Raw genomic sequence first — 23,264 nt, 5'->3', positions numbered from 1 at the left:
TTTTGACTGAATTGAATGAAACCTATCTAGCTTTTGTTATAGCTTTAATGTACAGTCGGACAGAGTGTGACATAGCAGAGGGAGAACGACACTACTGAAAATTAGTATTAGTCTTTTCCTGATCATGTAGTACGAAGAGCTAAAAGCTAAAGGACATACTTCATTAATGTTATCTGACATTTGTTAACTTCTTCAATGTCAACTATTTGATGGATTAGAAAAAAACTCTTTAATTAGTCTATTATTCTATTAGGTTTCCATCTATTGATCAGATAATTTACATGTAATTTAGCAGAAAATTCCATATATAAAATTGTCAGATTACCTGCAACATACTATTTAAGAACCATCCACACCAGGAAAATAACAATCCTAGAGACTTTATTAGTGACCAAAGCTGTAGGCATTTACAGCTGTAAACATACATTAAATAAATAGTTTTTAATGTAAAAAAAAACTAAAATATTTTTTCCCTTGAGGAAGTACGTCAAAAGACATGGAAGGTATTTCCATTCTTTAATTCACACCTCTTCCAGCTCTCTCTAGCCCTTCACAATAAGAGTCCATCTTCTGGTGTGAAACGCATAAATCTTAGTGTCCACCACACCCTAATTATTCTGATTTCAAAAAATTCTGAAATCCTAACTGATTGATTGAATTTACTGATCTAAAACAATGAAGGTTTACCTCATTTCTTTTCCATAGGACAAGGCAATAAAATATATATTTTTTTATTAACTGTATGGAAACTTTTAGTTGAAACTGTAAATGGTCCACCCTAACACCATATGGCACCACTTCATTAAGTCCACGTTCTACAAAGTGAATCCCAATGTGTCTCTCAGTCATTCCCACAAACACTCATATGGTGCTTAGAGGAACTTAATTTGTGCTTAATGTTGATTTGTCACTTCCAAAATAAGAATATGTCCGAATAACTATCCCAGACAGAGACAAACAACCATATGCTCACACTTAGTCCTATGGACAGTTTATGATCAGCCTAGCATGGATGTTAGTAGACAGTGGGAAGAAGCTGGAGTACCTGGAAACCAGACAGACATGAAAATATGTAAAGTCCACACAGAAAGGCAGACATTTTCTGTTGCATGTTAAAGGCTCAGCTGACTCAACTATACTGCTGGCAGTATCTCAGTCGAGCTGAGGTCCTGCCAGTCAGATCTCTTGCACTAACCACTTTCACTATGAATCAGGAAAACGTGTGACTGAGGGCACCACCAATACATCAAAATCTATCATTTGTGGTAGATTGATGGACTGGGGAAGTGCTCAGGGTGTACCCTGACTGCAGGTATTATTGATGGCTGTGTGGCGAGGCGTAGTGCAGAGGGGGAAGTTGTCCAACAACGCCACCTGGGGAATTGCACCCTAGGAAATAAACTCGACTCAGTACTGGGTCTACTATGAGGTCACACAGATTCGTTACACCAAGTTTATAAAAGAGGACATGAGACGGACTTCCAAAAATACATACATTAGTTTTATTTAACAATTATTTACTAGATTTAAAATGAACATGTTCTTTTCAACCCAAGTGTCTGCTAAAACCACAGTAGGTTAATGGGGAAATAAACAAAAAAGGGGGAACAGGGCCAAACTCAGGGAGGCGGACAGATTAAAGAAACTTAAAAACACACAACACTACAAACCAAACCACCACGTGCCACAGCAACTTAAGGGATGTGAGATGAGGACCACCACCAGGGAGTCTGCCACGCACTACCCAGCTCCTGTCCAGGGGGAAAGAAACAAAATTAGGTGAAGTGACACTCGAGGGTTGGGTTATGCAAATATTTAAAATGACCTATTCTAAAACACTCTCACACAACATTCACACCCACATGCACACCAACATAAAGAATACAAATTCATTGTTTTAAAGTAAATACAAATACTTAAATTTACTTAAATAGTAACTCAGCTATGGGTGGCTACCCATAGCTCAATAAACAAATCAGAAATGTACCCAAAATAAAACTAAACAAAATAACCAGATGTGACTCAAAAAAAAGAAAATAGATAAACAGAAAGAAAAATGCTTTAAACAGCTGGCCCAAGGAGGAACCGGAAAGCAAATGAATAATTAACCAAAAAACAAGAAATAAACCAACAAACAACACAACAATTGCGGTGGGGCTTAAGTCACACTGGAATATACTCCACGTTAGATCCCTAAAAGCCATTGAGGATCTGTGGTTGTGGATATCTTTGAATTCTTAATGTTGAGGTTCAGCTGTTGGTTTTTTGTCCTTTATGAAGGTGAGTGAAACTATGGAGGACCAAAACTGACATAATTAAAAATAAAAGCAGAAATATATATATATATATATATATATATATATATATATATATATATATATATATACATATATACATATATACATATATATAATATATATATATATATTTTTTTTTCCTTGTCCTTATACGTGCATTGCTTGTTTTTACATTCCTTTGTCTCCTCTTTTTACTTTACCTTATACATTTCTGCAAATGAGGAGATCTGCCCTCTTTGTTCTAGTTCCTCTGCTATTGGGCAAAAATTAAGACAATTGCATAACCTTTTCTTTTCTAATGAAAGGACAACGCCGACCCACGGCTCCAATGCCTAAGGCACCTTTCTATGTCCTCTGTTTTTTGTTCTCTCTGGGATGGGCTGTACTGGAAAATCAATTTCACTTCCCTTCCCTTTTGTTTGTTCAATGATGCATTGTTCAACATACTCCATCGCTTTCATCAAATATTGCCTTATCTTTTTACGTTTTTTTTTCCTGAAAGTGATAAGATTGTCTTAATTGCCACACCTGCTGTAAAACTGCAGAAACAAGATAAGGCCGAGACAAATGCCCCTGAACTCACAAAAAATAATAGAGTAGAAAAGACACGCACGCACAAAATATCAAATCCAATCAAATCAAACTTTATTTATGGAGCACCTTTCATGCATAGAATGCAGCTCAAAGTGCTTTACATAAAAACAATACTCAAACATAAAACTTATTAATGCACACTACAATTCACCCAAGTTACACACACAGACACACACGCAGACACACGCATCTATATAAATATGGGTATAGACATGGCTGAGCACTGAGGATCCAGATGAGGATATAAATATAAAACCTTTTCAATTTAACCAAAGGAAGGACTTTAATCAACATGTCTCAAATGTTGGGCCACAGCCCTGTGTTGAAGGTGGAAAGACTTAATTTAAATTTTGAGGTCCAGCTCTGAGGCCTAACTCTGAGACCAGCCTCAATTTCTTACAGCTGACCGCATGGTCTTAAAACAAAGGAAATTAAGGGGCTTTGCAGTGTATTGCACTTAGGGGCAATAAAAGGGGGAAGGCCCCCTTGCTGACGCAAAGCCAGCAAGGGGGCTGCAGGACGCTGGTGGTTAAATAGCAGTGGCTTTCTGAACCTCGTCCTCTTTTCTTCCAGGTTTCCAAGCTATTCCACAGAGCTCTGAGTTACAAATGCTACAAATGCTACATGCTTGTCAACACAGAGACGAGGAGAGCAAGGAAAAGAGCTGCTCCTCACAAGGACCCCCTGCGGAGCGTAACCATCCAGCTGTTCACCAAGGAACGCTGGTCTGCTTCCCAAATCTCTCTCTCTCCTACTTTCTTCACCACAAGAGAAACGTCCACGGCCCTCATGTTCTGTAAGGACTACACCTCATCTCCGATCAGCGTGACCAGCATCAGCGGAGGAGCATCCCGCCAGCTGCACTGTGAAAGCCTACTGGTTACCAAGAACCCGTGAACGCATCCTTCGTCCACTCGCGTTACAACGGACTGCCGTTCCAACGCTTCGACGAGCGGAACAGGGACCCTGTGCGCAATGAGACGACATGAGCACGCTACGATGACCAGGAAAAGGGGGACAGCCCGGCTGCCAGCGACGCTGCATTCTCCGTCTCCGAGAGAAACTCAGGACAAGGGAGCCGCTCACAGTTGAACCACCGGCGGAGCTTAAAATCAGCAACCTGTGGACCGTGACCAGGACCACAACCACCAGGACGCTGCCGACTACCTCCAGGGCATTTCAAATTAAGAGGCTTGTGTCTGGGCAGAGTTAGTTTGAAGCAATTAGCGTTGAGTATGTTTGCTATTGTTTTGTTTGCTTATTACTGTGTAACTCGCCGACGGTCTCTCAAGCTGACCAACGGTCGTTATGTTTGTATTATTGTGTTGTTGCAGAAGCAGACCCATATAACGTGTTCTCTCACTACCGAAGCGGTTGGTGCTTCTGTTTCCCTGTCAAAAGCCTAAAGCGAGTGTGGTGGACTTTGCTCCACACACTGGGGGCTGCAGGTCATGATGTCAGCAGGCATCTACCAGACATCCACACAGACAGGTGGAAGCAAACAGCGGGACGATCAGAGGGGGGGACTGCAGGTCAGCATGCAGCTCCTGAAGCTCCGGCCTGCAAACATGTACAGAAGATAAAAAGAGGGGTGGGGGGGTCAGACAAGCACCACAAACTACAAGAACGATTGACAAAAATGATGGTTATTACATTTTTAAAAAAGAAAGGAAGAGAAGAAGAGGAGAGAAGGAGGGGTGATGGCCACCGCTCAGTGGATCATGTCGGTGCCCCCCTGCAGCATAGGACTACAGCAGCATATCTACAACAAAGCTATGAGCTGTGACAAACTATTATAGTCTTGTTCTATAGCTGCATCTATGACTAATGGCCCTAACACACTACAGTTTACGCTAACTAGAGGTTTACTAAACAGAAAGGTTTTAAGTTTGGTTTTAAAGGTGGAGATGGTGTCAGCCTCCTTAACCCAGATTGGAAGTTAGTTCCATAGAAATGGTGCCTGATAGCAGAACGCCCGCCTTCCAAATCTACATTTGGATACTCTAGGAACTACAAGTAAACCTGCACTCTGAGAACGGAGAGTTCTGTTAGGAACATAAGGTACTATCAGGTCTTGCAAATATTGCGGAGCTCGGCCGTTTTGGGCTTTATATGCAAGTAACAGAATTTTGAATTGGATTCTGAGTTTTATGGGGAGCCAATGGAGCGAAGCTAACACTGGAGAGATGTGGTTTCTCTTGCTGATTCCTGTCAGCACTCACACTGCTGCATTTTGGATCAGCTGGAGCCTATTCAGAGAATTAATTGGACATTCTGCTAATAACACATTGCAGTAATATAGCCTAGAAGATACAAACGCATGAACTAGTTTTTTCTGCATCATTCTGCGAGGGGATGTTCCTAATCTTTGCGGTATTACAGTTAAGTGATCCAATTCACATTTTATGAAAAGCTAAGTCAACATTAATTATAAAACCAGTGTTTCTTCTACATGCATTATTCCTGCTGCTGTTGCTTATATCTGCTGTTGCTGCTTTTGCTTATATCAGAAATATGATATGTGAAGTCCAAATTACGAAGAGAGGCCAACTCTAACAGAGTTGGTACAACATAAACCATAAACACATTATGCAGAGTTATACACTGTCACATATACATCACACTTGCTTCAAGGAAATTGGTCTGGGCAACAAATGATAATCATCTCATGGCACTGGTGCAACAACAGAGCCAGGTGTGTTGAGAAGAATGTTATGGTTTTGGTAGTTTCCTGTTTTATTTTGAAGCCTGTGTCTTTGTGTTTCAGTTCTAGTTTGACTTTCCTGCTTCCCATCGGCCCTGATCGTCTGCACCTGTGCCTCACCTGATCCAGGTGAGGCAAAAAAGTAAAAGTCGCCCAAAACACCTATCCAAGGCATACCCAAAGTAAATTGAAAGTGTTCTTGAACCGTTTGAAGTACATGGATGGTTCTGGTATCTTTTGAAAGGTAACTCTCTGAAGTTTTTCCCCAGACTGTCAGAATCACTGTAACTACTACTATAAACTACTATAACTCCAGACGTGCGCGTCATTTCCATACAGGGGCTCATTTGCTATGAGGTCGGTGGAGGGGACAGGGAGGCTCCTGTATGGTCGGATGACATGTCAATCAAAGGAGAGGTGTAGGCTCCATTTGATCACGATGAGCATGAACAGATGCTTATCAATGATGCCCATGAGGCAAGGGAACACGAAGCTGACTTACGGCGTGAAGAAATGCAACAGAATGCACAATTAAATCAAGGTTTTCTTGGTATGCTCGACCAGCCTGTCAAGTCGTTGACACCGTGGACCACCGAGTACTGTTGGCTAAACTGTCCCATTTTATCTTCTGTACATCCACTCTTAAACGAATGGGATCTTATCTCGCTGACAGAAAGCAGTGTGTGGTGGTCAGTGTGCCAAATCCACTTACCTGGTCTGTACTGTAGGGGTCCCTCAGGGGTCCATACTTGAACCTCTTTTGTTTTCTTTGTACATTGATGACTTCTTTGACATCTGTGATGGTTTCCAAGCCCAGTTGTACGTGCATGACACGGTTATCTTTGTGCACGCTAAAAGTACAGAAGAAGCCGCACAAACACTATCAGCAGCGATGGTTCAGGTACAGGAGTGGCTCATTAAATCACGACTTCACTGAATGTTAAAAAAACTGTCTGCATGATGTTTGCTAAACAGCCGGTGAAGATCAAACACTCTGATGTGTTTCTAGGAGGAGAGGAGCTTGAGTTGGTGACTGAATTTAAATATCTGGGAGCCATCCTGGACCTGACACTCTCCTTCAGGAAGCACATCAAAAAAGTGTGTAACTCTTGGAAAATTTCAGACAAATAAGGAACTCATTGACTGAAAGTGCAGCCATAATGTTTTTCTATTCAATGATCCTATCACGCATTGACTATTGCTTACCTAGCTGGTCATTAGCATGTTCCACAGCATTCAAGCCAATTGAATCCCTTTAGAAAAAAGAACTAAAAATCTTAGACAAAAAAACACATTAATTTCACACTTGTAACATTTAAGTCTCCAAAATTTTAAATCCTTCAGATATGCCTGCACTGTGAACAAAACCCTTCATGGTCTTGCACCACCGCCACTGAAGCAGTTCTTCAGAAGGAAATCTGTGGGTGGTATGAACACTCGGGCATGTGATAGAGGTGACTGTGAGGTACCCCGTAGACAAAACACCTTTGGGATGAATGTGTTATCTGTTGTAGGCGGGAAAATCTGGAACAGCCTTCCATTTACAATAAGGGATTTTCCCTCATACTCTTCCTGTAAGGGAAATCTCAAGGAATGGCTTAAAACATCTCAAATTTGTGATCATTAATTGTTTATTGTATTGACAATTGCAGTGTTGCATTTTGTTTGGAGTTCTCTTTGAGTTTCTGTATAGTTTGGTTGGCATTATTTTAGTTGACCTGGTAGTTTGTTTTCTGCCAGTTTCATTTGTTCAACTTATAACATTTGTTAAAGAGATCTACCTTTGGTAAAAAAATAAATTACCTTTCATTTAATCCTCTATGTGTGCTCCCCTCCTTTGCTATGGTCTCAGAGCTGGACCATAACAGCACGCACACTTGCACTTGCACTTGCTTCATAAATCACAGTCCAGCTGGAAGGTTGCGCAGGTGAATTTGCCTCATATCCCGCCCTCTACACGCCCACTTCATACCATAAATGGGCAATGCAAAGTAGTTCATGACTGTATTTGCATATAAATGAGCCTGCTGAGCATGCGCAGCGACTTCCTGCAGCCTGTTTGCGCGTCAGGATGAATGAGACGTGTCGAGCCACCGTGTCACTAAATTTCACGGAGACTGAGATCGAGATGTTGTGGATGAGGTGGAGGCCAGGAAAACGACATTATTTGGTGGTCACAGTAAAAGTAGAAAAAGTATATAAATAGTAGGCTATAAAATAAAGCGAGTGAGTGGCAGCACGCCGTTGCTGCGCTAAACGCCGTGAGTGCCACAGACCAAGGGCGCAATTTCCACTGGGGACAGGGGGGACATGTCCCCCCCACTTTTCAAAATCATGTTTTTGTCCCCCCCACTTTTTACAGTTTAAAAACTAACGGTAGGCTCAGCCTGTAATTGCAAATCATCAAGACACCCTGTGCGAAGGCGATGCGAAGACGGCACAGCAGCCCCGCTCCCCCTCCTCCCCTCCCCTCCCCTCCCCTCTCCCCCTCACTGCTCAAGGCTGATTTATGGTTCGGCGTAACACCAACGCAGAGCCTACGGCGCAGGTATATATATATATATATATATATATATATATATATATATATATATATATATATATATATATATATATATATATATATATACATATATATATATATATAAAAAATCTGAGTCCCTTTAGGGGCTCCATAGAGTGGCCCGGCACTCATTTGTTCTGTCCTCAGTCACTCTCCAGTTGTCGCGGTGGGTTACGAGGAGGTTCCCGGCATGGCATGTCTACCGCGGCTGCAGCAGCAGCACCAGAGTCCTGACTGACGCTGTGCTTCACACATACCCCTTTTACACCAAGCTGGTTCCAGGGCTGGTTCTGGGCTAGAGCCAGACTTAGCACCAGTTCTTTGGTTTTACACAGCCTAAGCGCCGGCTCCTGGCTCTCAAAACGGAGCTACGCCAGCCCCTTTGAGCTGCTGGGCCAGCGTTAGAACCAGTTACGCTGGGGGCTGGGGGCGGGGCTGGGGACGGTGTTACTGAACAACCAAGGCAGAGTAAACCCGGAAGAGCGCCGTTTTTAAACAACGTAGCGTTGAAGACGGTGGTTAAGTTAGCAGACTCTTTTATTATTACATCCATTTATTTAATAATGGATGGAAAACAGAAGCAGCAGTGGTTTACGGTACAATCCACCAACAGTAACGTCTGCGGGCTCCGTGCCGCCGATGCAGCGGCGCAGCCTCGCGTCCGAGCCCGCGGAGGAGCGTTCCAGCCCTGGGACGCTTGGACGCGAGGCTGCGGAGCCCGCCGATGCAGCGCAGCTCCATCCATTTATTTCATACAAATTCCCGGCCCGCGGGGACGCCTCCCAGCCCGCCGTTCTGGTTCCGCCGCGTTACACCAACGCAGAGCCTACGGCGGAGCTCCTGAGGAGAGGAGAGGAGCTCCTGTCCCCCGGGGATGCTGGCTCTCGAGTCAAATTTCTTAACAGGCCTTATTTGGATAAACTGAGCCCAGGTTGGGGATCTTAAAGGGTTACTTTACCTGAAAAAAATATTAAAACTTAATAAAGTGCCATATTAACAGCGCTACAGCAGGAATTAAAACAGCTTTTAACTGTCGGCTTCCTCATATGGTGTGACGATCGACGCAGAGCCTACGGCGTAGGTTACGCGGCGACGGGCGCCGTACGCCGTACCCTACGCCGTAGGCTCTGCGTCGATTTAACGCGGACCATAAATCAGCTCCGGAGCCGGCAGTCAGCCAGAAATTCCGAAATTTTCAGAGCAAATTTCTTAACAGGCGTTATTTGGATAAACTGAGCCCAGGTTGGGGATCTTAATGGGTTACTTTACCTGAAAAAATATTAAAACTTAATAAAGTGCCATATTAACAGCGCTACAGCTGAAATTAAAACAGCTTTTGGCTCTCAGCTTCATGATCAGGGTGGGGATGAAAACGAGGGGGCGTGGTGACGTGATGACGTGGCTCTCTGGCCAGCTCCTGGGCAGCACCAGCTTGTGTAAAAGCAAACGGTTCTTACTTAGCACCAACCGCGAACCGGCTCTAGCACCAGCACTAGCACCAGCCCTGGAACCAGCTTGGTGTAAAAGGGGTAACACAGAAGGACACGATCAGGGCTATTATATTATAAGCATGATATGTGATGACATTAAGAGTATGACATGAATCTGGCTTCATTTCACCACCTCACCGCCTGCGTCGCCATTTCCCCATATCTTAAGACTGTTCCTATGGGAGGGTCAGGGTTGGCGTAAAGATACACACATTTTTCGGTTCGTTTTTTTCTTTTTAAATCCCAACCTTTGCGTAGAAGGTGGCTTGCGCATCTTTCAAGCCCTGTTTTGTACGCAAGCAAGCTTTATAAATGAGGCCCCAGTTCCTTAGTCTATGAGGTATTGAGCTGCAGGTTGTTTGTGTGGCACCAGACAACAAAGTCCCTCAGCAGGCTCCTCCTCTTCGTTGTCTCTGATACACCCCATCTGCAAAATTCTGGATGTCACGTTGCAGAGTTGTAGCAGAAGTCCGCGGTGTACAGAGTCAAGAGTCCAGTCCACTGTGGAGCTCCAGTGCTGCTGAACACAGTGTCAGACGGGATGTCCTTCAGCCTAACATACTGTGTGTCGGTGAGGTAGCTGGATATCCAAGCAACCAGGTAGGGGACCACTCTCATTCTGGCGAGTTTCTCCCGGAGTGCAAGTGGTTGGATCGTGTTAAAGGCACTCGAGAAGTCCAGGAACAGAATCCTGAAGGTGCCACACCGCTTGTCCAGATGAGAATGGGTTTGGTGTAGGAGGTAGAGGATGACATCCTCCACCCCTACCTCTGCCCAGTATGCAAACTGTAGTTGGACCTCAGCGTGTTGTACCTGAGGCCTGAGGACGCTAAGAAAGAGACGCTCCAGAGTCTTCATCAGGTGTGACGTGACCTCCGACCACCATTCAGCTCACTGGGCTGATTCTTCTTTGGAAACAGCAAACTCAATTGAGGAGACAATGGTGAAAGGACCTGATATAGGTGCTGCACTTTTTATTTTACTGTGTTAGTATGAACACTGAAGCCAGCGATAAATAAGACCAGCATGAAAAGACATTAAGACAGGTGAATGTCATTCTGGCTTGCAGGAAACCCAGTTAGCCCCGAGTCAACACCTTGTCCCACCCAGCAGTTTCTTGGGACCACACTGGGTTGCCTAACCCCAGGCAGGGACCTGACTCGGCTCCATAGACATAACTTAAAATTCTTGTTAGGGTCATTCCAGGTAATGATAGGCACAATAAGAAAAAGGTGTTGTAAAACAAACCCAGGCTCCCGCCAATGGAAAACAACATTGTATCCAGCTGAATTCTTTGTGCAATTTCAGACTGTGGCTGTTTTAGAAATACTTAAAACTTCCCAGCAATACGGAGACACATTGATAATGGACTACAATGTTAGAGATTTACAACCTCTGAGTAATGTTGAAAAGCCACTAGGACAATACATGATTGTATACAGCAGAGGTCTCCAACCCTGGTCCTCGGGACCCCCTGTCCTGCATGTTTTAGATGTTTCCTTGCATCATCACACCTGATTCTAATTAATCGCTGTCATCAGCTTGTCATCCAGGTCTGCACAAGTCTGTTAATGACAGTCATTTTTATCAGGGTTCTGAGAGGAAATATCTAAAACATGCAGGACAGGGGGTCATGAGGACCAGGGCTGAAGACCACTTTGATGTGCCCTGAAGCATTTTTGAGTGTGGTACATTATCTCATATGTGCACGCAGATGTGGGATGTGTGCAGACAAATTATGATAAATGATAGTCATGATGATCGTTTTATATGTGTGTAATGCATGAAGCATTTTTTTCCCCCCTTTGCTGTCACCAATGAATGCTAAACAATATAAATCTAAAGTATAAAATAGATCAAAATTTGTGCGGTGTGCATTGTTTTAATATCTCATTGCTTGGTGTAATATTGATTTGCCTGACGCACCTGGATCTGTGAGTGTTTGTTCACTAAGAAGGTAAAGGTAACTGTAAAGACTGGGTCAGCAGCATCTTACATTTCCTTCTTAATGAAAGGGCTTCTTAATCTAAGTGGGACTCTGGGAAACGCATTTTTCTTTCACAGGCTCCTTAAGAAGGTTTGAAAGAAGCCTTTTGCTGTTAAGAGCTTCTTAACTGATCTAGGAAACCCGGCCAGTGTCTGTAGGCTGAAATCGAATGGAAATGTGTTACAGCTCAGGATGTGTCAGCAGATATGCTGCTTTGGTGATGTTGATTCAGATCCAACCATGTTCATGTTTGTAGCCCACAAAATGACAGAAAGTAATCAGGTTTATTTTAATAATTTAATCATGATGGGATACAAAACTAAAAGAATCAATTCAGTCCCTTTTCCAACAAATGTTGCTTCATCAACTTCGGTATGAAGACAGATAATTCTACTATAAATTAAATTGTTTGAGAAAGACACAGCCAGGAGGTGGCGCCCAAATGGCAATAACGTCTCAAGAGAAACCCAGCAATGCCAGTTTAGACAGAAAAAGAATATATATGAATGCTTATTTATTGCTATAATAAGTACCATGTAGTTTTTTTACCAATTCTTCCCACAAATTAAAAAAAAGCTCTGACAATATTTAAAAATTACAGCTGTGTGTCTTAGATTTTTCACAGTAAAGGAAGGGAGACATTCTAATAAAAGCAGTTTAAACTTCATGTTAATAACTCAATACTTGATGCTTGATGGTGGAGTTGAGAGTATGAAAACAACAAAGGTGGCAAACAACATCAGTGGGATCCCTTTTGGAAAGACTCAATGGATGATTGAAAAACTGACAGCCAATCAGCATACATCCAGGATCAAATTCTGTGCTGAAAGATGGACAGCTCCAAAACTGATTTCTTTCTTAATCTACATATCCTTCATAGAAATTACATACTTCATTAATGTCATTTGATATTTCTGACTCCCTCTTCTGTGTCAAACCACTCGATATTGTACAAACACACCTCCCTAAATGGAGTTTTCAGTTCAAGCTATGGTCAATTAAACAGACATCTAATTAAGACACCTGCCACTGCTGAGGTGTCTGAAGCTTACTATTGTTCTAGTTTTTATTGGTGAGGATGGGTCTTAAAAGACAATTGAATTAACCATGACAGCATGTAGCACCTCACTGCTTTGTAGTGTCTACAAAGCACTTCACCCTCTATTTCCTGTGTTTCTCTTTCATTCTCGCTCTACAGCGCTTTCTCTTCTGATTACACATACACCATACACACTACGCAACATGTTCTCAACCATGAAAATTATTTGTAAAAAGGCATTAACCCCATTCTGCAGCATCCTAATGTGAGATTATTCATGTCCTGCTAACCCTTCAGTATTCTGCAGTCTCCCACTCAAATGTAGTGAATCATGAAAACGTGAAGTGAACACGGTTGCCCATAAAGTTGGAATACAACTTTTATTGTGACAGTTTTATGGGAAACGGTGTATGACGGGACAGATTAGGAAGCTGCGATAGCTCGCCGTTGAATGCAGGGATAGATGAGGTCAGACTGTTTTATATAGCTAATTTCTGTTTGTAGTTCCTCATGTTAATTCCTCTTATCTGTTTCTTTTGAAACTGCAGGATTGCATATTTTCCCCTGAAGTGTTTATTTAAGTGTGTAAATGAACTGTGGTCTGTGGATAATACGTTATGTGAGAATCAAATATAAAATTTAAAGAGAATTATAATTCATATTTTAATTATTTCACTCTAAAAAAACATGATCAGTACAGAATTAAGCAGTCCATTGCTTCTTTATTTATCAAGAAAATAAAGTAGTATATGTAGTATATGTCAAACTCTGTTTCCTTCTCTAGTTTAGTCACCATGCTAAAGTATTTACATAAAAACTTATTGAGTACTAATGGACAGAAAAGTACTCAAGGTGGCAGGAAATAAACTCAAAGGAGCTGCTGCAGAAAGGGTAGGGGGTCCAATTATTTGGATGCTAACAATGTAAATGTGTTTCCTGACCATCCCAGAACAAGAGGCACAACATCCATCCATCCATTTTCTAAACCCGTTTATCCTTTGCAGGGTCATGAGGGTCTGCTGGAGTCTATCCCAGCTCATTACAGGGTTCACCCTGGACAGATCACCAGTCCATGGCAGGGCCACATGGATAAACAGACAACCTGACACACTCACACTCACACTAACTTTAAGCTAGTAGGCTACGCATGTTTTTGGACTGTGGGAGGAGGCCGGAGTACCCGGAGGAAACCCACGCAAGCACGGGGAGAACATGCAACTCCACACAGAAAGATCCTGCCGGACCAGGGAGTCGAACCCGGGATCCTTCTCACTGTGAAGCTCCTGCCTTGTAGGAGAATCATCAGACCTTCAGGAGCCACTGGCCCGATGCCCAGCTTAAATACTGTGGAGTCAAAAGAGGTCTCAACACAGCTTAAAAAATTGTACATGCGTCCCAGCTACCAGAAAGTCTGCAAAGTGCAAAACGAGCAGCAAAACGCAACGTAAGCTAAACTAAACTGAGCAGAAATTCAATGAAAAGTCACTGAAGAAAGACACACACACACACACACACACACACACACACACACACACACACACACACACACACACACACACGATACAGATCATCTCTGATGAGCTCTCCCAACTTAGTAATTATCTGTAAACATTCTTGTGTCTCTCGTAGGATTTTGTGTGCAGATTTAGACTGAAGCCAGTTTACAGATATTTTAAATTGATCTTAAAATCTTATTGAAAGTGCTCTAATGGTAGAATATTTTCTGTAAACTTGATCATCTATTTATAAAGTGTCTGCAGGGAACCTGCAGTCATGTTAGGAAAACTGTGCTTGGTATCAGATTTTTTCTACTTTTTGATTATGGTATGAAAACACAAACTGTACTGTCTGACAGTACTACAGAGCTCTCACTTTTCATTTGAATATTGTCCCCTTACTTATTATGTAACATGTTTAATCGTCCTCACAGATCAATACTTTTACATTGAACATTGTCATTGTTTACAAAGACTTCAGTCTGTGACACCCGCAGGATCAGGTACAGAATTCAGTCCTCTGTAGTCAGTTGCTGGTAAGTTGTTGTCTATCTTTTATCTTTTACTTTTATGCTCTTTTTTTGTTGATACCCAGCTGAACTGATATGGTTCTTGAGGAACCAGCAGATCAATGTCAAGTCTCTTCTGCTGTTTTTCGCCATTAACTGTCTTGTAGCCCAGCAGTGACATGGCTCCTTTACACACTTCCTGAACACGTTTGACCTTGCTGTAAGGCAGCATGGTGCGCCAAGCCTGGGAGACGTTTGTAGCATTTCGAGAGGTAATTTGAAAAGCCTCTTTTCTAGAACCTTTACCATTTCCATGTGTGACTGTGTAGATCCAGTCCTCCAGTTGTGGGGTCATCCCTAAACCTACAAACTCATAAATGTCATGAACCTCCTTAAGTGGGTTGCGTGCCACATCCTCATAGCGAACTAGTTTGTAGCGTCCTTTCAGAAATGGAGGGGGCTTCAGTACAGCCCTCTCATTAATGCGTACATGGCTGCGGCAGATCTCCTGCATGACCTGATACTGCACCCCAGCAGCTGGCACCTTTCTCTGCCCCAAAACAATACTGCTATCTTTATAAAATGATGGGGCTGTCACCTCTCTGGACCTCAGCACGGCCCGGGGGTCTCGGACCAGATGGATGATGCGGAGATCCATGTTTGGGTCCTTCAAAAGAGGGTAAAGGGATTCCAGCTCAAAAAATCGCACTTCTTTTAACACCACGTGACTGTACGTGCCACAGGCCTCTTCCACCTTCTGCAGGCCTCGAGCATCACATTTCTGGAAGCACTGGGGTTCACTGCTCATCTGGTTGCGTGATGTGAGGGGACAGGCAGGCGGGGAACACAGTGCTCGACTGTGACTCCACATGAACAAAGAGGACACATTGTGTTGTTCTGGCAGGTAGGAATCCATTACTGAGAAGTCACACTGGAATATACTCCGTATTACATCCCTCACAGCCATCCGAAGCAGTCGCACAGTAGGTTCCTTTGATGTGAACCACACATGCCAAGCAGGCTCCATGAGATAGAAGACAGACGGGTGCTGACTGAATACCTGACCTATGAAGGATGAGCCCGATCGCCATGATGACAGCACCAGAACATGAACTTTACCGCTGGAAGGAGGAGTGTCGGGTGGTTTGTGATGAACATACCATCCATGGAAGAGCACCACCACCAACCCCTGAAGGATCAGCAGAAAAATTAATCTGTTGAGATTCATTGTGCAGAGATTCATGGTTGTGGATGTCTTCAAATTCTTGGTGTTGAAGTACAGCAGATTTTTTATCCTTTATGGAGGAGAGTGAAACCAATTCTGAAAATAAAATTAAAAAAGAAAGTGAAGGGTCATTTAGAAAATCTTCTTTTCAAGGCCATCAATAAAAACAAGAACTCACTTTTGAGTGTTTAAGGCGGTCGAGAAGACCAGGGACAAATTAGTCTGTTGGTCCAGTTCGTTGACAAACTATATCTGCGGACAGAAAGAAGCAGCACAAACTCATTCAGAAGTGAACTGTAACAGAATAGCACAGACATTCTCCAAAGTTCTGGCCTTGTACAAGTCATTAAGGTCACATATTATTTATATTAAAATTATGGAGCTTGCAAAGTACAGGTGCTGATGGATTCTATCCCACAGCATCATGCTGTGGTTCAAAGGTCAGATTATTATCAGTCAACTGGGGTGACAACTTCAACTGACTGACATTGATAATGGCTGGGGAGATCACGGCGGGACTCTTCCCGAAACTCACAATCATGTCATTGGTTCTGGCAATGTTGATCTTTTAAAAAAGAAGAGTAGCACTTCCCAAAAATCTGTCATGTGATGAAGCATTGTAGCACGTGGCCCCCTGCAGGGCTTTGAACTAGGACTCAACACCTTTATAGGTAGCTCCAACTTCCTACCCAGCTTCCTACCCCCCGTGCAGATCCCGACACCTGGAAGTTGGTTCAAACAGACTTGAATCACGAGAACACCCTATGGGGTAATTTAGAAGTCTGTGACAGTCATGCCAAATGTCTGATAATGACATTTAGCCACATATTACATCCGACTGTAAATTACTTTTGTCTCTCGCCTGATTTGTGTATTCCTGTTAAACTTCTTGTATAAAAACCTGGTTACAACATCACTCGAGGTCAGCATTTCAACCAGACCCCTGGTCTGTGTCGACGTGCTCACCGCCGGCTTAATAAAACCTCATAAACCACAAAGCGGACTTCTGAACTGGTTTGGTAAATTCCTCAACACATGTCAGGGCCATGGCCAGAACTATCATGGTTCACGAGGGACAGGATAAGAGCGTCACCAGCAAACTTCATTATGTGATGTCCTGCATGTTGACTCTGAGAAGCACTTAAAGAGGTGATAAAACACAGTCCTGGCATGATAATCTGGATGATAATGGATTGATCTCTAAGCAGAGATCAGTGATATTGCATCGTCTTTATTATCTCACAAGAACACAAATATAAAAAAGGCCCTTAAGATAAAACTTAAAAAACAGATTATGAGTGCTTTATCTGTGCAAAACAAAATTATGGGGCTGCATTTAAATTATACTCGTAGTAGGGATGGGAATTGTTAAGAATTTACCGATTCCGGTTCCAATATCGATATCGCTTATCGATACGGTTCCTTATCGATTCTCTTATCGGTTCTCGTGCAGTTATATACAGGACAAATATTGTACAAATGACTTTGGTTGCATTAAAACTTCAATTTCAAGTAGCCTGTGCACCATATTTTGCACTCAACTTCATCTAAATCAAAGCTGACTTAAACTGAAAAACAGGAAACCTTTCAAATGAATGAGCTGCTCCACCTTCACTCTCAATCAGTCTCACCTGGGACTGATTGCGCAGCGGTGCCACCTGTTAATTAGTCATGCTTTCGCTAGTGCCTGGCATTCATCGGGTGAAGGCTGTGTCTGGCGTCCTCCAGTTGTTGACACAAAACAGGACTTGTAAGGTAGGCATGTGTGCAACTATATGGGAGTCATTTTATAGCACTGCCATTTGACAGCTGCCATACATCATGTTACAGTGGTGTTGGCCGTGTTGTTTGTGGGTGCAGCTTTGTGGAGGGTCTGAGAACTGTGGCGTCTGCTCTCTGCCCTCACTGCAAGACGGGGACTGTTTTGGGCTGTGTTGAAGCTCTCGTCGGCCGATTAAGCCTTCTTTTCTCGTTTTTTATTAATACCTTTTGGCTAGTTTTCATCAGCCTTATATAAAGTGGCCCTGCTCTCTCTTCTGCTGTAGTTGTCGAGGCCACAGTTTGTGCCTCCTCTCTTCCTCCTGCGCTCTGTTTGAGGCTGCCTGGTGCAGCCTGGTGACCTGAGCCGCCAGCTGGGCATCCTGAGTGACGGCTTTCCACGGCCTCCAGCCCCGGTGCAGTCGCTCCGTCTTTTGCCACTGCTTATGACATTAATTGTACCGACTTATTAAAGTGCACACAGCAATTCTGCCTTGTGCCTACACAGCTTTGGGTTTTTCATCCCACCACAATTTATATTTTGATTAACTGTTTTAGTAGTTCTGGTTAATTATTTTTCTTTTGCTTATTTAGTTTAATATCCAGCTGCTGCGGCAAATTACTGGTGTAACTACTACTAGTTGGTGTAAACTCTAGTGTCTTAGTCAGTAGGAGCAATATAGCTGCAGCTATAGAACAAGACTATAATAGTTTGTCTCAAACATAGCTTCGTGGTAGATATGCTGCAGGGGGAACACCGACATGATCCACTGGGCGGTGCCCGTCACCCCTCCTTCTCTCATCTTCTTCTTTCCTTTCTCAGTTATTATAAGTATCTCATAACAATCATTGTTGTCCATTGTTCTTGTAGTTTGTTGTGCTGGTCTGCCCCCACCCCGCTTCTTTTTTGTGCATGTTTGCAGGCCAGAGCTTCAGGAGCTGCATTCTGACCTGCAGTCCCACCTTCTGATCATCCCACTGCTTCTGACCACCTCAGTGTCTGCTGTCTACATCTGCTTGTATAGTTGTCCCTCACTGTGTTGAACTAACTGGCAATTGTGTGTCTGTCTCTCCTTTTTCTGTTCTTCATTCTGTCTGTTTTTCTCTTTTCCTGCTCTCTCCCCCCTTATTATCCAGGTCCTGGTCCGGGTTTCTTCCCTCCTAAAAGGAGGAGAAGAGTTTTTCCTTGCCACTGTTTGGCTTAAGGTATTTCTCCCACTAGGAGAGTTTTTACCTGCCATTGTTTGTTTTGTTCATGTAATAATTGCTCGGGGGTCATGTTCATGTTCTGGAAAGATCCTAGAGACAACTTTTGTTGTAATAGTCACTATATGAATAAAGTTTAATTAAATTGAATAGACTGATATAACAATGGACAAAGCATTTGGTCACGTGACATTATATTTCCTCCAACTGAACAGGAACGCAGTATAAGTTTTACTGAAAGTTACACAAATGTTTTACAAGTTCAAAGGTGCTCATATTAATACAGCTGAGCTGTTTCTCAGCTGTAAACATTCTGAATAAATATATAATCTCACTGTCACTTTGTGAGCGCCTCAATAAAAAAGATGAAGGCACATTGCATTCCACATCTAATGGGATGATACTGTAGCCTCATACACCAAGCTTATCACAGGAGAAAGGGAAGCTCTACAGAGCTGCTTTCCCTAAAAAGAAGCTCAGAGGTCAGTATTTTAGTATTTCATCTGGACATGTTGTCTAGAATGTGTATTATGTTAACACCCCACTTACATTTTTAAGCAATTTCCGTTGTTGAAAGATTGATGTGGCTGCAATCCTCAAACCCAGTGGTGGACACCTTAGATGAGGGAGCCCATCACCCTGAAGGAGGAGTTCTATCAAGCTTGATTAGTTTCTGTGATCCCCCAAGCAGCTGACAGGACAAGTTAAATTCAAGTTTTGATTTTAATATGGCAATAACTGGCAGTGAGCAGAGTAAGGGTCATGGTGAAAATTGCAAAAAAACACAACAATAATAATTCTAATCACCTAAAGCAAAACAGGAAGAAAAAGACTAGAAATTATTTATCATGAATGACTACGAAGTCAAATAAATGTGAAATAAGTTGTGATGTGCTCATCATTCTTTGAGTCATCATCAACCTGACTCTGGCAAACCCAATCTGAGGCTCGGTACGATGGTTCATAGAATTCCTGTTAGTCTTTTTCAAATTAAAAGTCAAACAGCGCTTCCCTGATTCATGTCAACATCTACCGTTTTGTCTTGAAGAACATTACCAAGGTCCAGACCTTGATGACCTCACAGGTAATTCCAGCTGCATGTATGCTGTTTATCCAGAATATTTGTATACTGTAGCGTCTCTGCCATGAAAAGTCCAGTCGGGCGCAACATACTCTACAGTTATACGTAGCCTCTCATTTTTCTGTGATGCTGCCTACAACCCAAATTTGCTCAGTAGAGTTTCCGCTACATGTAAATGATCGTGGTAATCCATATAGTAATTAATTTATATATATATATTTTAAGTACTTACATTAATACAATTTATTAGAGGTAGGAGACATTTTTTTTTGTTTACAGCAGAAATAAACATATTAACGATCTGGTTAAAAAAAAAACATTTTGGTCTTTATTTTTGATGAGTGAATCTTTTAACACCACATCAGATGAATTTATATAAAGCAATACATTTATTTCTGATATAAGGATCAGCCTTTTGATTGACAGTCAGCTGCTTATGATCCTCATCTTTGTCATGCTACAAAGCTAAGCAAAGTAAGCGGCAGCACTAATCCAGGGTTAGTTAAACACAGCGATCATTTCTGATTTAGCCATTTTGAACAGAATACTCCAAAAGGTCCAGGTGGAGCTGTACAGCTCCATCGCCTTGGATCGGCTGACAGAGCTGGCACTAGCCAAGCTTTGATTGACATATGGTAGGGGTGTTTCTCTCAGTTTACTGGCAATACGGCGGCTTGCAGTACGAGGAAAAAGAGGCTTCAAAACCATTCTTCAGAAAACCTGTGAGTCAAGTGACTGATGCTTCGTCCATTGTATTTTACTATCTATGGAGTCAACAGCTCCAACTGGAAGGTAGTGTATGTAAACACTTTAACATCTATAGGATTGTCGGTGCAAGTGACCTGGAAAAGAGCCATGCTGTACGTAAGTTGCGTCACATCAGACTAAAATATGTAACACACAAGAACATCAGAAACCACATCACACAGTATGTGTCCACTCAGAGGAGGAGAGAGAGCAGCCAGCAGGTGTTGATGCTACATGGTTCTGCTGACCAGAGAACTATTGGACAAATAATTATGAAACTTCCAAGCGAATCACAAAGTCTGTTGCAATATTTATTACAGTGGATTTGAGGCCGTATTCTGTGGTGTGGAAACAGGGATTTTGAGATGTATTGCATAAATTAAGGCCAATGTCAGATCCCCTCTAATCGATATTTCACTGACATAGCCATCCCACCACTCCACAACAAAACCAGGGGCCACGACACCAGTAGCGCCATTTGTAACAGTTCTCCTACCTGCGTTCAGCAGGTAGGAGAACAGTTACAAATGGCGCTTTCAGAAGTAGTAGCAGAGCATGGCTAATTAAAGTTATATGATACTATATTAAAGTTATATAAAACCTGCTGTAAGTCTGAGATGAAAAGATAAGGCAAGGTCAAAGATCAGCAAAGCAATAAGAGGAAACATTTCTGAACTCACTGAACTCACTGAACTCATGAACTCACTAGAAATCATCAGAGTAAATAAGATACTCTCCGGGGGTAACACTTGCTGCATAAAAATGAATAATTTCATTGATTTAACCAATAGAAAGGATCTAGTTAGACGTGTTGCAATGCAGCCTCAAGGAAAACAGCTAGACTGATTCCCTTACTGAAAATTAACACGCACTGCAACTACATTAACATACCCAGGAAGTCCCTCCAAAAACTATTACAAACATACAAATTACAGTCAAAATCATTTGAAAGTAGCTTTGACAAAAAGAAGATGGATAAAGAATACATGCATGGATATTGTTAGAGGTTCCCTGTGTATTTATGATCCTCCACTACATGTATTTCAGGAAATATAAATAAAGACACAGCTCCTGTGAAAAATACAAATGTTTGAATTTCATGGAATCTATGTACATGTTAAAAAAACTAACAAAAAACCCCTTTCATCAATAATTACTGAATTGATTAATCTAGTCTAGTATGCTCATAAGGATGCTCATAAGCGAGCCCCATTTACGTATATTATTTTCCTTGTTCGATTAGCAAATTTAACAAATGTGGGTGACAAGTAATAATGCAGATCATCTGAGAAAATGTTACCAAAATAGATTAATGACACAAATGTTTTGTACTTCCAGTGTGTCTAACACATACATAGCAAACTCACTTATGTTAAATTCACACTAGAAAAGGTTGTATGTATCCTTTTTTAGTGTGTTATTTTAACAGGTTAAACAAAGATAACTATCTAACACTAAACAAAGTTACTCCAACAAGAATGATATGATTTAGCGCCACATTAACTCACTAATGTGACAATGACGGGCCTATTCTGGAGGTCAATTATTGTCTATATTTAACTAAAAGTTTGGTTAAACAAACTTTCTCTTTCAGGTATTGATGAATTATGTAAATTCAACTAGTTAAAAGTTGTTAGCAGGGAAATAAGTGTATTCACAAATCAAGTTAAACTGAAGTGAATAAAGATGGTTCCAGTTTATCAAGGTCATTTGATGCTAATATAGACAACAAACACATTCCAATGAATAGTTTTTAAAGCATTACCGTTCAAGTTCATCAGTGGTGTTGTCTCTCTCTCCACTGTGGACCAAGCCGTTGCTCGGTGCTGCTCTGCTCCAGCAGGCGGCCTGAAGGATGATTTACCATAATTTAGGTTTGAGCCGGTGGCTGCACGGAGGCTCCTGATTGGCTGTTGCGGACCAGGTGGGCGGGGCCACAAGTAGCCGCGATGGAGTCAGCAGTACATTGTAAAATTAACAATGTACTATTTAATATTAGTTAATAATTAAAATAATTAGTTAATATTGACAACTGCTGCAGGAAAACTGATAAACTCACTTTAACTGTTGATCCATGCTGAGCAAAGATCAGTTGTAAAGCATGACGGATGCCAGTATTCCTCCAGCTGCCGTCAAAGTCACGAGTTTGTCTCCTACTTTGGTGTGATTTCTGTTACATTACAATAATAACTTTTGAAAAGGTATTTATTATTTTTGGTATTGGGCAACAACAAAACTTTTGAGTATTAATTATTATTCCTGAAAGAATATGGGTATTTCTCATTTAAGGTTTTTCAACCTACAGTGTTTACAGCACATTTACTATTGTTTTACATTTTACTATTTTTGTTTGTTTACTCAACATGTGCACTAATCGTTGCAGTAATCATTAATACATGATTGATTGATTAATTTTGTATAAATACTGACTGTTGTGATTTTTTTGGATTGCCTACTTAGTATAGAGGTTCCATTTGGGTACAAATAGGTAATTACTACGGTAAAACTGAACTTTAAAAAAGGTCTAATACGCTAGATTTCGGGTAAAAACTGCATTTAAAAAGTACG

At 41.9% G+C, this 23,264-nt stretch overlaps 1 protein-coding gene across 2 annotated transcripts; it reads right to left on the bottom strand.

Annotated features, from left to right (window-relative positions):
• Window positions 1-1,580: 1,580 nt before the first annotated feature.
• On the bottom strand, window positions 1,581-22,559 carry LOC133443916 (carbohydrate sulfotransferase 5-like). Of its 2 annotated transcripts, XM_061721265.1 has the most exons (4): window positions 22,462-22,559; window positions 16,083-16,156; window positions 15,278-16,000; window positions 1,581-1,751 (listed from the first exon to the last, which is right to left on the bottom strand). In XM_061721265.1, the coding sequence occupies exons 3-4, from the start codon at window positions 15,920-15,922 to the stop codon at window positions 1,695-1,697; spliced, it is 702 nt and encodes a 233-aa protein (XP_061577249.1). In that variant the 5' UTR covers window positions 15,923-16,000; window positions 16,083-16,156; window positions 22,462-22,559; the 3' UTR covers window positions 1,581-1,694. The 2 variants fall into 2 exon arrangements, with proteins under 2 accessions (XP_061577249.1, XP_061577248.1); XM_061721264.1 differs by lacking the exon at window positions 1,581-1,751 and having other exon boundaries at window positions 11,818-16,000.
• Window positions 22,560-23,264: the final 705 nt, after the last annotated feature.

This window comes from Cololabis saira, chromosome 5 (assembly GCF_033807715.1).
Source record: "Cololabis saira isolate AMF1-May2022 chromosome 5, fColSai1.1, whole genome shotgun sequence".
In the NCBI taxonomy this organism is placed as follows: Eukaryota; Metazoa; Chordata; class Actinopteri; order Beloniformes; family Belonidae; genus Cololabis; species Cololabis saira.
Note: the sequence above shows the minus strand (reverse complement) of the source record. Positions and strands in the feature narration are given on the sequence as shown.